Here is a 15,942-nt window from a genome sequence, read left to right on the forward strand (position 1 = left end):
ATCTGGAAATAGCAACTTGGCATTCTGTGTTTTAAGTACCATGCCTCAACTTCTACACTGTAAAATGGGTATACTGAAAGTACCTGGGGTGGTTTGAATAAGAATGTGCCCCCCACAGACTCATAGTTCAAATGCTTGGTCATTAGGGAGCAGCAGCCTTACTTGAGATGGATTAGCAGGTGTGACCTTGTTGGAGGAAGTGTGTCACGGGGGGGGGGGGGGGATAGGGGGTGGACTTTGAGGTCTAAAAGGCCCAAACCAGGCCCAGTGTTGCCCTCCTCCTGCTGCCTGCAGGTCCTGATGGAGAACTCTCAGCTACTTCTCCAGCACCGCGTTTGCCTGCATGTCACCATGCTCCCTGCCGTGATGACAATGGATTAAACCTCTGAAATCCTAAGCCACCCCAATTAAACGCTTTTCTTTATAAGTGTTGCTGTGGACACGGTGTCTCCTCGCAGCAACAGAACACTGACTGAGACAGCATCTAGCTCGCGCTGCTGTTGGGAGGAGCACAGAGGAGATGCGGGAAAGGCTCAGAACAGTAGCCGGTCCAGAGCAAGTGCGGTTCCAGCATTTGCCATTGGTGAATGCCAGGCCCTGGGAGCTCTGTCTTTGAGACCTGGTGCTCTGTCTCTGTGCTACAACAGCAACTTAATCATAATAAGCCCCCGAAGAGTAGCTAATTTATGAGCTGCATCTCATCTTTCCGGGGCCCGTCTGAGCACCCACCCAGCAGCGCCTTGGAATACTTGTTCTGGCCTAGCCGCGGCTGCCTGGGAGCCCACCGCAGTCTAATTGGCACCGTTTCTGGACTGAGATAAATTCAGCAGGAATCTGTAGTGTTGCCAACAGATAATGAAAGTTGACACCCCGGTAATCGAGCCCTGCACTAGAGGACAGCGGAATGTCAGCACCGGCTCTCTTTTGTCAAGATGCAGCCAAGTGCCACCTCCTCCTTGACTCATCCCCAGCCCCTGAGGCAAGCTCCTCCCCCTCACCCCATCCCGACACACACCTTGCCGCAGACCTTCTCTGTCTCATGGACCTGTTCCTGTGTCTGCTTCCTGCCCTGGATGCCAGCTCCTCAGTACCCCTATGAACCTCATGGAGCAGAGCAGGTGCTCCCAAAATCCGTGCTGAAGTAGGCCCTGCTCGCTCCTGTGCTCTTCCCTAAACCCAAGCTAGGATGGAAGGCTTTGGAAGACAGGTGACAGGACCCATGAGGACTGAGTAGATTCCAGACATGCTTATGAGCCATGGACCATGAGGGATGGTGGCTCCTCAAGAAGACAGGGGCCTAGGCGATAGTCCTTGAGCAAGACACTGTGACCATTATCTGCTCAACTAACCTTTACCCAAAGCCCTCCTGGACCGGTTCCTTTGCTTCCTCTGGATGCAGAGGCAGAGGCCAAGGCATATACCCAGGTCGTGGTCCATGTTACCATATGATGCTGGCACAGGAGAAGCACAGGGCTCCACAGGAAGGGGTATGAAGGAGATGACCCTGAAAGTGTCTCATGGGTCTGTGTTCAAGCTGAGCACTGACTGAATCTGAGCTGCTTCAGGGGAGAGGCGCCATAGTTCTCTGCCCACCTCCTCAGGAGGGGTGCTGTAGGATGTCACCAGGCGAGGGCATCTCCCTAGAGGCACATGGATGTCGCCCAGGCCTGCTAGGTCTTCTGACCCTGCAGGCTCTCATCTCACAGCCTACCTCCACCACCAGGCTGAGCTCTGTCCTGTCCCCAACAACCTTGAGAGCTACTGCTGGCCCTGACCTTGGCCACAAGTAATGGAACCCCAAGATTCTCTACCTGGTCACCTCGCCTCACAGACCCGCTAGACAATGGGTATACTTGGCATGAACAAAAGATGAACAAAGAAAAGTGAATTTCCACCGGTAACTTTATTGATAAGGAAACATTTTGAATTAAACAAGGGGTTTAGCAAAGTCTATAAAAATAAACATGTAAATAAAATCAGATGGGGACAAGGGATTTGTACATTTGCTTTCCTAGTGATCCTATGCTAAAACACATTTGGAGCAGCCCATCTGGCCTGAGCCCTGGAGCGCTGAAAGAACTTACCAGAGGGGAAGGGGTGGAGGCGGAGGGCTGCAGACAGGGCAGCGAGCCTCAGCTGGCATTTGGAGGCCAATGGCTGCGCAGGGGTGGGAGGCAAGTGAGCTTGTGTGTGTTGTTCATCACAGTCTGCCCACCTTTCCAGACTAGCACAGGGCTTGGGTGGAGACATCAGGTGTCCCAAGTCACAACCCAGAGACAAAACCCTGCCTACGATGGCAAGTGCCCAGCTGAAGCTGCCAGGCTCCAAGGCCCAGAGCCGGTTCCAGGGCCACCTACTCTATTCCAGCAGGAAGCAGGGCTCTGATGGCCTTGCCTGTTACCCAGGTCTGGATGTAAGGACAACGTGACTTTGCTATTTCCCTGCATGGGAGTGGTCACAACAGGATCAAGAAAAGCAGTCGCATCTGTGAGTGGTGGGCTGTAAGGACAGGCAGGATTTTTACAGACAGGGCTGAACTGTGTTCGGGGAAGTTCTGAGAAGGCATAGGAGCAGGAGGTCTGGGAGCAGGAGCAATATGGCGGAAGACGAGGCTGAGAGAGCAGCTGGAGGCCACCGTGCCCCCCAAGCTTGGAGGGCAAGATAAGCACGGTCGATCACAGGGGCTCCACTGTGTCCTTGATGCCTCTCCTTCATTCAACACAAATACTGAGTGCAAGCCCATCTCCTGGTTCCCCATTAGTGCTGGGTGTGGTGGGCAGGGCAGATCCGCCCCCCCCCCGAAGCTGGCACTGCCTGCATGAGGAGCTCTGAACAGAAGGAGCCCCTGCTCAGTGCTGAGTTTCCCCAAGCCCCTGCCAACAACCATAAGGGAAGCAGAGGGTGGTGTCTGGTCCCGGGAGGAGGCCCAACCCTGAGTCAGAATTAGCAATTAGCAAGGGTCCTTTCAGTGTGGTCATCAGGGTAGGACCCATGCTGCCAGGCCAGTGATGCTCCCCAGAAACACACACACGTGTACACACACACACAATACACACGAAGATCCACTCCGCCAATGGCTGGGAAGGGGCAGGATTACGGGGCTAGAAAGAAAAAGAGGCCAGAGCAGGAGGCTGGAGCCTAGCCCTCCCCTCCACTGGGCAGCAGCCCCTTCACTTGAAGGGCTGGTCAAGAGAGCTATGCCCTGAGCTCCTCCGGTCCTCATTCCTGTAGTCATCTTTGTCTTCCCTCTCTCTGGAAACTTCTCTCCGCTGCTCTTGAGGCTTTTGGTAAGCAGCTCGGTTCCTACAGGGCAATGGAGGAAGAAGAGAAGGTTAACCCTCATGGCGGTGAGGGGCCAGGGTTAACTGGTCCAGCCGTCAACCCCACCCAGGGGCGGCAAAGGGACTCAATGCTGAAGGCCTGGTTTAGGAGTGTACAGTGAGATCTCACAAGAATACTCCACTCGTGGGCCGAGGAGACTGTGGGAGCGGTGTGTGTGTTTCAGCCTAAACCCGACCCTTGGCTTGCCACGAGAGGGCCTGCCTAGAGATCAAAGTGTGGGAGACAAGGCAGGACTGAGGTCCGCCCTTGATTTGTGTGAGCTGCTCATTCCTCAACTGTGACTAGGGAAGACTCCCGGGGTGCTGAGTGGGGGTACCTGAGGAGTTGGGATGTCTATTTCCCTCTGCCTCTTCCCAAGGGGCCCCTGTCCCCGCACACTTACACCCTCGCATCCTCCATGTCCTCGGCCTTTTCATCCTTGTCCCGGCAGCAGCAGCAGTAGACAATGATGCCGATGATGATGAGGGCCGCGAACACACCTCCCGCGATGCCCGCATACAGCGCAATGTTCATGGAAGCTACGAGAGGATGGAGCAGCTGGACCTCCTGAGCCCCGACTCTAGCCCCCCACCCCCCGACTCAACCCCTGGCAACAGAGAAGAAAGCCAGGCTAGAGGTGAGGAACCACAGACCGGTGCAGAGCACAGCAGGCTGGTTCCTCCCAGCCTCTGGAGTACCAGCTCTTCTACCAGCCTAGGGGGCAATGGCTACAGACCTCTGTAACACTCTGCAAAGGTCGTGGCCCTGGAAGATTGTGGTTTGACAGATCTGAGGACACTCTTAAGGAGAGAGGAGCAAGCTAGGAGAGTCAGACCTGATACTGGGCTACTCAGGCTCTGCCGAGACCCTCAGTGTTAGCTATGCCAGCTGTCAGCTGACGCTTGAAGTCGCTGTGGTCTCCCTTCTCCCCACAAAAAGAGACTAGGGTTTGGACCAAGGCAGCGGGTTCTAGGCACTTTTCTCACACTCTCTGAGGGGCCCTCGAGACAGGCATGGCTGAAGAGAACTCCAGAAGTCTGCCCCAGGCTCTATTTCCAAATAACAGGAGGAGCTGGGCTGACCTCAGGGAGAGGAAAGCCTGGGTCAGGAGTCATCTGTCCAGGGTCACAGCAGTCAGCTCATTCACCTCCATCAGCCACCTCTGGGCCTCGTACCCTCCCTCCCCACCCTGCTCTTACGCTGTCTGGGAGCCACCGTGATGTTGCAGGACTCCACTCCCACTTCGTTGCTGGAAGTGCAGACGTAGTAGCCCGCCATTTCCGTGGTGATGTTCTTCAAAAGCAACAGCTGGCCTGAGGCTGAAGGAAGAGCCACAGGGTGAAAAGATGGCGTTAGGTCGAAGGGCATTTAGGTTGTTTCCAGGTTCTGGCTATGACAAACAATGCTGCTATGAACAGAATTGAGCACATGTCTTTGTGGCACAATTGAGCATCCTTTGGATATATACCCAAAAGTGGTATTACTGGGTCGTGAGGAAGGTTGTTTCCTAATTTTCTGAGAAATCGCCACACTGACATCCAAAGGGGCTGTACCGGCTTGCACTCCCACCAGCAATGCAGCAGTGTTCCCTTTTCCCCACAACCTCTCCAGCATAAGTCGTCATCAGAGTTTTTGATCTTGGCCATTCTTACAGGTGTAAGATAAAGCAAAGAAAACCAGGCCACAAATCACAATCCCAGAGAACCTAGACAGCAATGAGGACCCTAAGAGAGACATACATAGATCTATGTGGGGAGTAGAAAAAGACAAGATCTCCTGAGTAAATTGGGAGCATGGGGACCTTGGGAGAGTGTTGAAGGGGAGGGGAGAGGTTGGGAGAGGAGCAGAGAAAAATGTATAGCTCAATTACAAAAAAAAAAAAATAATATGGTGTTAGGGTGGAGTATGTACGGCCCAAGGCTAGGAGGCCTGAGCCCCCTCTGAACTAGCAAAGCTGATTTGTGATGTAGGAAAAAAGACCTCCTAGGCCACTGGGGGAATCACAATACTGGAGGGCTTCAAATCCAGTCAGGACCCTAGGTGTTGAGTCTGGCCTTTTCCACTTAGTTGATGTATTTGGCAAGTAACTTGGCCGTCTTTGAAGCTATTTTTTTCATCTATAATTTAGAAATGGTAATACCTGCCTGGCAAGGAACTTGTGAGCCCGGAATGAGGCATCAATAATTAATCTAAATGCCCAGTAGAATGCCCGATGTGCAGTCGGGACTTGGGAAACCGATGTGTGTGGTGTGGGGTATGGATACGGGTATTGGGAAGCGTTGTGTGAGTTGGGGGACAGTATCAGTTTAGACACTTCCTCCTCACCGGTCACCACCCTCCTCGGGGACCCATGCCGAGCCCGAGGACACAGAACAGATGTCCTCACAAGACGGTCCCGTGGTTTTGTACCTGGACAGCCTAGATGTGTGTCCTGCTCTCAAAGGCCTTTGTCAGGAGCGCAATGTCAGCCTCGTCAGGACCCGGCTGCCGCTAGGTGTTGCAATCACCCCCCAGGGTGTGTTCTAAGTCATCAAGAGAGACCCACTGCAGCCCTGTAGACATTTCAGAAGCTGTGTCTAATCCACAGTAGTCAGCTCACGTGTGTGTGCGTCTGTGCGTGTGGGTAAGTATACATGCATGTATGTACACACATGTGGAGGCTGGAAGTTAACATCAGGTGTCTTCACTCTCTTTTCCATCTTACTTTTTGAGATCAGGTCTCTTGATGAACCCGGAGCTCACTGTTTCGGCTGCTTGGTGGGTGCTCAGTGAACCCTGGAGAATCCTGTCTCTGCGTCTCCAGGGCTGGGGTTACAGCAGGTGCTGCCAAGCCGGCTTTTATGTGGTTGCTGAGGATCAAACCCAGGTCCTCACGATTTCACTGTGTTTTACTGACTGTGCTATCCTCCCACCAGCCCTGAATTCTGAGCTTTTACTGGCTGCACTACTCCCCCCCCAGCCCTGAATTCTGAGCTTTTACTGACTGCACTACCCCCCCCAGCCCTGAATTCTGAGCTTCTAATCCAATAACAGAGCTACAGATCCGATTCTGCAACCGCACCAGTTTTATCTCTTGCTTCACGTTTGCAAAGCCAAGGGCAGTCCACAAAGGGTCCTTTCTCCATGTTCTGGAATTACTGTGTCATACGGTGTCTCAGCATTACATTGTTTCCGCCCCCCAACATCCTTGATTGGAGGTATTGCCATGCTAGTACCCCCAACTCGAATTTCCCAAGGGGAGGAGAGAACTGGCTTCTGGGAGGCGTCCTATGCCCTTCCTAGTGCTATGTACATGTGCGTACACACGCAAGCACACTAATAATACGTATCCTAGTGCTATGTACATGTGCATACACACTAATAATACGTATCCTAGTGCTATGTACATGTGCATACACACACATGCACACTAATAATACATAAACAGAGGCTTTAAAACACCTTTGCAATGTATGCCTATGGTAAGAATTTATGTATGATGTAAAACTGTCATGTTAATTCACTCCAAACCCCAAACATCTACATTCCAATCACGGCTCCAAACAAAGTGAGGAGAGTCCCTGTCCTTTGGCGTCTCCAACCTACAAAGGAAGACGGACATGAAACAATGGTGGTTTTATGAGCAGTTACGGTCCAAGATGGAAGTTGTATCTGAACTCATAGTGAAGGGGTTTACTCTTGTCTGGGGGTCAGAGGAGGTCTCTAACAGGAGCGGAGAATAAGATAAAATCATTCTTATTCACAGCACATTGATTTTCTTTTCTTCTCTTCTTGTTAAAAATATGCTACTTATTTCATATTCTTCCCTTAGAGCCCAAGGCCCTATTCTCTGTACAGTGTAACAGCCCTGGGAGTCTAGAAGCCCGCTCCTGGGTGTTTTCTGGCAAATCCCTTACGTGTGATATTTACATGTGATTCTGGAGATGTGTCAGCAAGTGTGGAAATCCCTGTGGTTGTGAAACTTAAGGGGCGTGGCCTACGGGTGTTTTACCATGCTGGGAGCAATGGGAACCCCGGGTTGAGGTCCAGAGTATTAACATTCCTGTTCTCTGACCCTGTTGGACTTGGTTATTCTTAAGAGAATTGTGAAGAAGCACACTTTACAGAATGCTCTGTGACACCAGGTGTGTTTAGGAGGCCTTGTGCTGCCATCAGATTCCCCTTGGAAGTGTGCTGCTCTGTGAATCAGGCGTCCACAGCACCCTAGGGCAGCTCTAGGCCGTGCTTAGGGTGAATCCTGGGGGTTCCTGATGTATGAGCCAACTCCATTCTTCCCCTAGTCTCTGAAGCAAACAATGGGTTCTAGAAACTTCTCTGCCACCAATTAGCTTTGATTGAACTGGGGATCCCAGGCTCCCTTCCCTTCTGGAAAGAGCCAACCAGTTTCTGAAACCCAGTTTCCTGTTGCTGTGGCGACATCTTGTGGTCAGTATAGGAAATGCATGACAGACATCTGTCCTCTGCTGAAGCCCTGACCACCCTAAGATATTGATGTTGAATTCACAGGATCTGCTCTTTCTGTTCCCTCCCACCAAGGCTGGTCAGTAAGCTCTGGATCACATCTCACCCCAGGGTCTGGGGCAGACCCGTCACTGTTCCCACGGCCTCCTCGCCTAAAGTGTTCCAGTCTCCTTCCTTAACATCCAAATTCCTGGTCCTTCCCTCCTGAAACTCACTGGCTGGAGCACAGTTCCTCAAGCATCTTCAGAGCCCTCCTGTGGGAGACGGCCTCTTCCTCCGAGGAGGGTAACAGCGCCATCTCAGCTTTGGTTTCGGTGTGTTGTTATTGTTCTGTGGGTTTTGTTTGTCTGTTTGCTTTTCAGGATGGGAGAACTTATGGGTGACTTACAGCTGTGAAGTCACAGCAGGACTCTCGGCCTCTCTGCAGGGCACTCTAGGAATGAGAGGCCTTGGGAACGGCCCCCTCCATCACATTGTCCAGACACAAGAAGGCAGGATGATCACCACGTCCATAGTTAATACTGCCAGTCTGAATCTAAATCGCCTAGCAGATAAGCTTCTAGGCATGCTGGTAAGGGATTCCAGATCAAGTCGGCCTCAGGCATGGTTGTGTGGAACAGTCTAGGTTAAATTAAATTACAGTGGGAAGATCCACTTAGCTGTGGGCAACCATCCATCCCTGGGCTGGAAACCGAGGCTGAATAAAAGGGAGAATGTCTGTGCATCTGTCTGTCTCTATCTTGCTGTCCGTCTCTGTCTCTGTCCCTGTCTCTCTCTCTCTCTCTCTCTCCTTCCTGACTGCATCTACAATGTGGCCAGCACAAGCTATTGTACCACAGCAGCCATCTTCTTGTCTGAATTCTGACAAAGAAAATCTGAGCTCAGGGCTGGATAAAGCAGAGAAGCAAATCTTACTTTAACCTCCTTCCATGCTCTCGGATTCACCCACTTTCAGTCAGTAAAGAAACTAAGTTTTGGTCCCTAACAACATCTTGTGATGGAGGTGGGCATTTGTGATGCTTCCTGGAGGAGCCTAGTGCTTATAGAGAAAAGTCTGCCCTCCTAGGCTGACACCCAGGCCCCTCTCCATCTCTCCTATCTTTCCCATCAACAGCCTCTCACATCATCTCCGCATCCTCCCCCTCAGCCACACTCATGCCATGGGTCCCATGCTGGTTTTTACCCTGAAAGGCATGCCGAGCTAACAATACCTAGAGTTGACTGAGTCCTGTGCTGCCCACAGCACTGATCTTGGTGCTCTGTGGACTTCGGGTCTCCCTTCACAGCAACAGCACGAGCTGAACACTGGTGCTGTGCCCATTTGACAGATGTGGAGAAAAAGGCACGTTACCAGCAGCACTGCCAGGATTCGAGCCCCCGGCCACTCTTAAGCACTCGGTCACACAGCACTGTAGGTCAGTTACTGCGGTTCGTGACCTCACGACCTTCAGCCCTGGACACCACTGTACGCACTCTGCTGGAGGACACGTGGTTATGTTCTCAAACCACAAGGGGAATCCCAGGAGACTACAGAGTTTGGGGACATCTTCCAGGTGATTTCAACAAAGATCCAGACATTCAAATCCTTGCAGCCCAGGGCCCGGTGAGATGACTCTTTGGGTAAAAGCACCTGCTGACAATTGGGACAACCTGAGTGCAGGTTCAGCCCCTGGGATTCACATGATGGGAGAGAAGCAGCTCCGTGGGTTGCCCTCTGGCCTCTCACTGTGGTGTGCATGCACATATATACAATCTATACACTAAAAAATGCAATTTTAAACATGTTTTAAAAATCAGCAACCAGAAACATGCCAGCAAAGCCGGAAGCCTGTGGGATTCCTATTGAATCATCTTTTACCTTAAGTCCAATGAGTTCTACTAACTTTGATTTTCATGTTGTTTTTTGTTATTGTTGCTTGTTTTGTTTTTGGTGGGGTTTTGTTGTTTTAAGACATGGTTTCTCTGCATAGCCCTGGCTGTTCTGGAACTCACTCTGTAGACCAGGCTGGCCTTGAACTCACAGCGATCCACCTGCTTCTGCCTCCCAAGTGCTGGAATTAAAGGCGTGTACCACCAACACCTGCCCAATTATGAATTTGTTTTTAAGAAGTTATTGTTTGGCCTCCAAATAGGTGAAAATAGCCCGATAAAATCCATTCTGGTTTGATGGAAGCCTAAGGAGCGGGGCATTTGCCTATGGGACTTCCACAGGTCCCCATACGTTCTTCCCTCCCTCCGGTCAGCTTCTCAAAACAGGTGTGTCCTGTTGTCCAGTGTTGTTTACACTGCAATGGATCTCTGCCTAAGCATCTTCTGATTGGGCTAGTAAAGATCTGAATGGCCAATCACTAGGCAGGAGAGAGGCAGGATTTCCAGGGAGAGATAGAGGAAGAGAAGAAGAAATGTAGATGTGCGAATTTGGCCAGCAGACTCTGAGCAAGTCGGACGTGCCCTACTGAGCGGAAAGGTGACGCCGGGTGGCAGGACACAGATTAATATAAGCGGGTTAATTTAAATTATAAGAGCTTTCATACTTAATAATAAGTTTTCTTATTATCAAGCTGGTGGCCCAAAGAAAAAGCCAAGTACAGTGTCTACCCACCGGCTTTGCTCTCAGAGCTCCGTTCCATTTCCACACACAGAGGACTGAAAGACCTCGAGGCTAAACCTTAGAAGCATCTTCCAGGCCTTTCTGTTCCTGCCTGAGATCGCTGGGCAGCCATGGCCATGGAGAGCCCAGGGGATTTCCACACACGGGTGGACAGAACGGCAGCAGAGAGTTTACACATTCCCAGCTCCGCCCCTTCTCCTCTTCCTCTCCCCTTTCTTCCTCTCCTGGCTACTACGCCTCTTCCTTTTCCTCCTTCTAGTTTGTTTCCTGACCAAAAGGTCAAATATTGGCTGCCCAGTACAAAATGGGTCTCCTGGCAACACTAGTTAAATCTGCCGTAGCCTGCTCTGAGAATGGGGGTCCTAACAGTCCATGGTGTGTTTGTGGTGGTGTCTGAGATGGACTGGCCTGGACAGGAAAGGGGACTAGGAAATCCCCCACCTCAAAAGTGGACTGTAGGCCATAATAATGCTTCAAATAGCAAGCCCCAGTGTTTCTGCACAGAATGCTTAGCAGGACACACTTGCTCAGGAGAATCGAGGTGGGGGTGGGAAGAATAGAAGAGATATCACTTGCGAGTCACTTCTGTCTTTGGCAGCCGTGAGCCGGTAGGAAACAAATGCTTTGAGAAACCATGCGAAATGGCACAAGGGCAGGACTGGGGAAATGGTGCTTGGATTGCTTGGTCAGCCGCTGTCTCCCGTTAGCCCTAGCTAGTCAGGTGCACCCAAAGGTGGAGCACAGCCGCCTTCCCTGTTGTTCCAGGTCACCTGGTTGGGTGAGCGGCCGCTCCTGGTTCTGGGCGTTGTAGCTCTTCCAGCTGTACTGTGGGCTTGGCGAGCCCTCTGCAGAATGGCACGTCAGGTTGATGTTGTTCCCAATCACCGTCTCCCCTATGATGCCGCAGTCTGGCTTGGAGGGTGGCACTGGGAAGGAAAGAGACCGCAAGAGAGGCGTGAACGGCGTGGGGACAGTCACTGCCCGCCCCAATAGCTATCAGCCCATCTCTCCATCGCACACACAGAGGCCGGCAGAAACTTACAGCCTAGAGGTGAGATTTAATGTTATAAAGTTAACTCCCCGCCCCCAAAATGTCCACGGTCATCTCACTCTCTCAAATGGGCAGCACCTGACACTGTGTCGTATAGTGCGCCCTTCCTAGCATAGCAGCGTCAACTTCATCAGAGAAGCGGTGACTCCAGGGGCCCTCAAGGCCAGGCTTGTGGGCTGCTAACGCGTCCTCCGAGGAGCAGGGGCTGAGCAGGGCTGTTGAACTCTTGCCTGAGCTTCCAGCCACTCCGCCATGCACCAGTGACCACTTGTAAGTAATTCTGCCTGAACTGTTCATGTCTTGTCTGGGGAGGTGCTAGCATATGGTGTATGCGGACTGTGGAAGGCTAAGTGAAGGGGGCATTGTTCGTCTATACAGCCACGGAGAAGCCGTCCATGCGGAGGTGGATCCCGGCGCTGTGGCTGCTGTGGGCTCACCCACGCTTTGCATGTAACTCAGCGCTATCATGGGTTCTCCGAGCTGAGCTTTGATAGAATCACTTTGGTTTCACACGTCACTGGGGTAATGGAGAGTTTGTTGGCTAACAAACCATCCAAGGTAAATAGTCTCCATGACAGGCTGGTTGGGAGTGGCTTCTGGTGCTCTCTGGAATTGTGGGAGTTTGAACATGCCCAACATAGCATTATACAGATGGGGGCCATGGAGCACAGAAGAGACACTTGTTCTCGGGTCCTAGCGGAGGTGGGATTAGATCCCAGGTATTTCTCTTCCGGTCCAGAACCAGGGCTTGCTCTACTGACGCATATGAGCTCTCTGTTGTTGGCAGAGATCACAGTGTTCCTGATCTCTAAAGTTAGGGGACAGCAAGACTGTCCTGTAAAGGGCCTTATGGGAATTGTAGGCTTGGTAGACCACACAATACTATCGCCAATGCTGTCTTTTCTTTAGAGGGAGGGGGCAGGTGTATAATATTTTTTATTCTTTGAAAATTTCATACATGTATGCAATTTATTTTGATCCTGTTTACCTGCTCCCCCCTCTCTCTGAAGACCTTCTCCCTCCCCTTCATTTTCTGGTTTTAATAATGTTTTAAAACCATAAGTGCAGGGCGGGCTGTGGGCTGGAGTGGGCCCGGGTTTCCTCACACTAGGTTTGCAGATCTCTGCAGCTCCTTCAGGTCGTCCTCTGCGAGTCTAACACTGCCTTCTCCCCCTGCTTTGCTAATAAAATGGATCAGCACAGGTGGCTAGAGAGAAAGAGGGACCCCAGGAGGGCAGGCCTTCTTGCTGGGTGGCGAATGAGATGGAAGAGATGGGAGTGGGCCGCAGGGATCAAAGGCATGCCATCAGAAATGTTTATGAACCCCAGCAACTGCTGCCAACCGTCTGTCCTTGGTCCCCCAGGCTTCTTGAGATTCTAAGCCTGTGTCTCTCCTCAGCCTTGTTCAGGTCACATTGAGGGGTGTGGGTGGTTCTATAAATGTTGTTAGGTAGCCGGGATCTACCCAACAATGCTGGGCACTGGGGTGACACTCCGGGTGGATCAAGGAGTCCAATAGGGGACAAAAGACAATGAAACAATGACAGAGCAGGGGACAAGACTGCTGGGGCAGAAAATTAGGATCGGACACAGCAAATGGGCTGTGACCTGAAGGTCACCTCGACGAAGGTAGTGGCAGGGATTAGAGCAGAATGAGCGTGCTGGACAGGGGAAATGGAAAGTATCCATGAGACTTCAGGAGGCATCTTTAGGGATGAGGAAGGGAGAACACAGTGGGGAAAGTTGTCACTGATGTCCTTGGGTAGTGGCCTGTCCCCTCTACTTTCATCACATGCCCTCTTGGCTAGCTTGCTTCAGCCACCCATCCTGGGGGTTAATGGCAGCCTTAGTCCACCTGGAAGTTGCTGGAAGAATGGTCCCTGACTCTCCTCCCTCTCTCTTCCAGTCGGGCAGTTGTAGATTTTCTTCTTGGAAACAGGCCGGCTATTATTAGTGCCTGACATCTGCTAACACAGCTGGGCCAGCCAGGTACGGACCCACCAGACACATTAGAGACACTCCCTTATTGCCAAACAAAACCCAGGCTTCTGAGGATCAAAGAGCAGGTGGGCAGAGTGCCTGCCAGCAGCCGGCTGTCAGCCTCCTGCCCATCCTGCTGGCCCAGCAAGCAGCCCAGGGGGTGCTGTGGAGGCGGACTTACCCTCTGGGTACTCCTGCTGGGCTCTGCTTTCTCTTCTGGGCCCCACAGTGGGACCCTGCGGTGCCCCTACCTAACCAGCCTCAGACATGCCTTTAGCTTTTAGCAGGAGGCTCAGCAGCAAACTCCCACGCGCCCCATCAGATTAAGCGGGGGAGTGGCAGTGGAACTCCCTGCGGGGGCGAGGCGGAGGGGGCGGGATACAGGACAGAAGCAGGAAGTAGAGTTTGGAGACTAACTGCTGAAGCGTAAAAAAGCAAGTAAATGTCCGCGGTGGAAGACTAGATTGCTTACTTCACTCCTTGGCAAGGAATGCAAGGAGCAGGAACTCCACAAACTAACTGCCCACGGGAGGAAGCGGGGGGTGATAGCCAGCAAGGGGAATCTGCTTTTTAGAGGGGACTGTGATGAGATCTTTTGCTCTAGGCTCCTGACCACTGGCCCTAAACTTCCTACCTGACCCCATCCCAGACGCACCCCTGCCCTCCTTCTCCAGATCGCCTGCGCGCCAATCACAAACAGCGGGGATCTCGAGTCATATCTAGTTCAAAGAGCCCCACGTGCGGGGGCTAAGAGTACTGACGGGTGAGGGTATTTTGTTCTCACACGGCCTGGTTCGCAAGCAGCATTGTGGGTGTTACCTGTATATTTACTTTGAGAGTGGCCATAGAGGATGGAAGCGAATGTGTTAGGCTTCAAATCCTCTCCGATGCCGGTTGTTCCCTCTAAGGACGTCAGGGGGCGCCAGAGGCCAGAGCAAGGATTCCACCTGACGCACAGGCCGCTAAATCTGGCTTCTTGGCTTCCTGAAGGTGAGCTCTAGCTCTTGTCTACAAGGCTAGCTCCCAGAGACTAAGGCTGGGGGGGCTTCCTGCTAGCCTGCCCAAAATAAGCCGCCCCGTATCATTATAGCCTTTCTTCTTTAAAAAAGCATCCGGCTATAAAGACACAGAGAAAGAAAACTTTCCACAAAGAATCTCACTGGATTTTAATTAGCATGTAGGTTTGTTGTTGTTGTTGTAAAAGATTGGCTTCTATGAATTCCATATTCCCAGATTAAATTTGTATCCTTCCCTCTTCAGGTTAATGTGTTCCTCTTTAGAAATAGCTGGTCCTTAGTGTAAGGCAGGAGGACCAGCAGAACCAGGCTTCAGATTTATACGGGTTCCTGCCACTTCCCTTTCGACTCGCTGAAATCCTGGGCCAAAAAGGCAGGTCAGTAATTCAAGGAACCCAAACTTTATATGTGTCCGTGTACACATAATCCATATGTATGTATATATATGTATATGTGCGAATATATATATATATATATATATATATATATATATATGACTATACACACACTTGGGGTAGTGGGGTATATTGCAGTATTGCTTGTGCAAACAAACAGCAATAACAAAACTGAACAAACAATGAAACCTGTCCCAATAGCCCTCAGTGTGAAACCCTTGAGTAACCCATTGTGCAGCCATGAGACCAGATGTGCTCTCTCGCAGTAGGTCTGCGTGTGCTGGCCTGGAGCACCGTGTGGAGGTAAATCACAAGTGCTTTATAATAGCGCAGCTCTTCGACGGGCAGAGGAAGGTACACAGTGAGGGTACACGAGAGACCTCTAGGACGCCTGGCTGCATTACCGTTGGCTGCCTCCAGGTGGCAGGGTGGGAAGAGGCCTCGATTATGCTTTATGCAGCATTAGTGTGTGCGGCTGTATATTCTGACACACTATAATGCTTTCTGTAAGTCCGGCAACTACCACACACAGTTTAAAAGAAAGTCTGCCAAGCAGTGTAGAGGGGAAAGAGACAGAAAGGACCCATTGTTCTCACGCATGGTGGCTACCTCCCGGGAGTGGGGCCATTTCTTATGCTGGACATAGACCAGGTGCTCATTAAAGTGAGTCAAAACCCAATAACCGGTTTTGACTCAGTTACTTCCTTTTTCTGGGCCTCGTTCACACAGAAACTAAAGTAGATGAGTTTCCTGATCCTTCCAAAACTATAAATTCCAGCAAATTCTCCCATGAAACGGATGGCCCCTGAGACATATTCCCCATTGGTTGGCAATGGTGCCGTCACTAGTGGTAGGGTGGGGAGACCGCCCAGAGAAGTTGAGTTAACAGCAGGGAAACCCATCGCCTATGGAAGTCACAATCAGCCCTCTGAGTAGCAAGCGCTGAGATGAGAGTCTGCGTGTTATGTGGGAGTTCCAGTCCCTTCTCTTCAGAAATGAGTTTGGCAGGGAAAAAGTTGGTGTGGAAGGGAGAAAGGGCAGAGGGGCCACGGGATGACCCCAAAGCCCCTGCCCTCAGAACCAGCCTGCTGTTCACTGAGAACCCTG

At 51.5% G+C, this 15,942-nt stretch overlaps 1 protein-coding gene across 1 annotated transcript in view; it reads right to left on the minus strand.

The window, feature by feature from the left end:
- Window positions 1–1,884: 1,884 nt before the first annotated feature.
- Gpa33 (glycoprotein A33) overlaps window positions 1,885–15,942 on the minus strand; it is a 35,448-nt gene continuing 21,390 nt past the window's right edge. The window contains exons 4-7 of the mRNA XM_041662696.1: window positions 11,164–11,319; window positions 4,521–4,640; window positions 3,725–3,860; window positions 1,885–3,303 (exon numbers count right to left, since the gene is read on the minus strand). Coding sequence (XP_041518630.1) covers window positions 3,171–3,303; window positions 3,725–3,860; window positions 4,521–4,640; window positions 11,164–11,319 — 545 coding nt within the window. The 3' untranslated portion in view covers window positions 1,885–3,170. The remainder of the gene's footprint in view (window positions 3,304–3,724; window positions 3,861–4,520; window positions 4,641–11,163; window positions 11,320–15,942) is intronic.

This window comes from Microtus oregoni, unplaced genomic scaffold (genome assembly GCF_018167655.1).
Source record: "Microtus oregoni isolate MIOR12 unplaced genomic scaffold, Mior012 000013F_ref0000133, whole genome shotgun sequence".
NCBI classification, from domain to species: Eukaryota; Metazoa; Chordata; class Mammalia; order Rodentia; family Cricetidae; genus Microtus; species Microtus oregoni.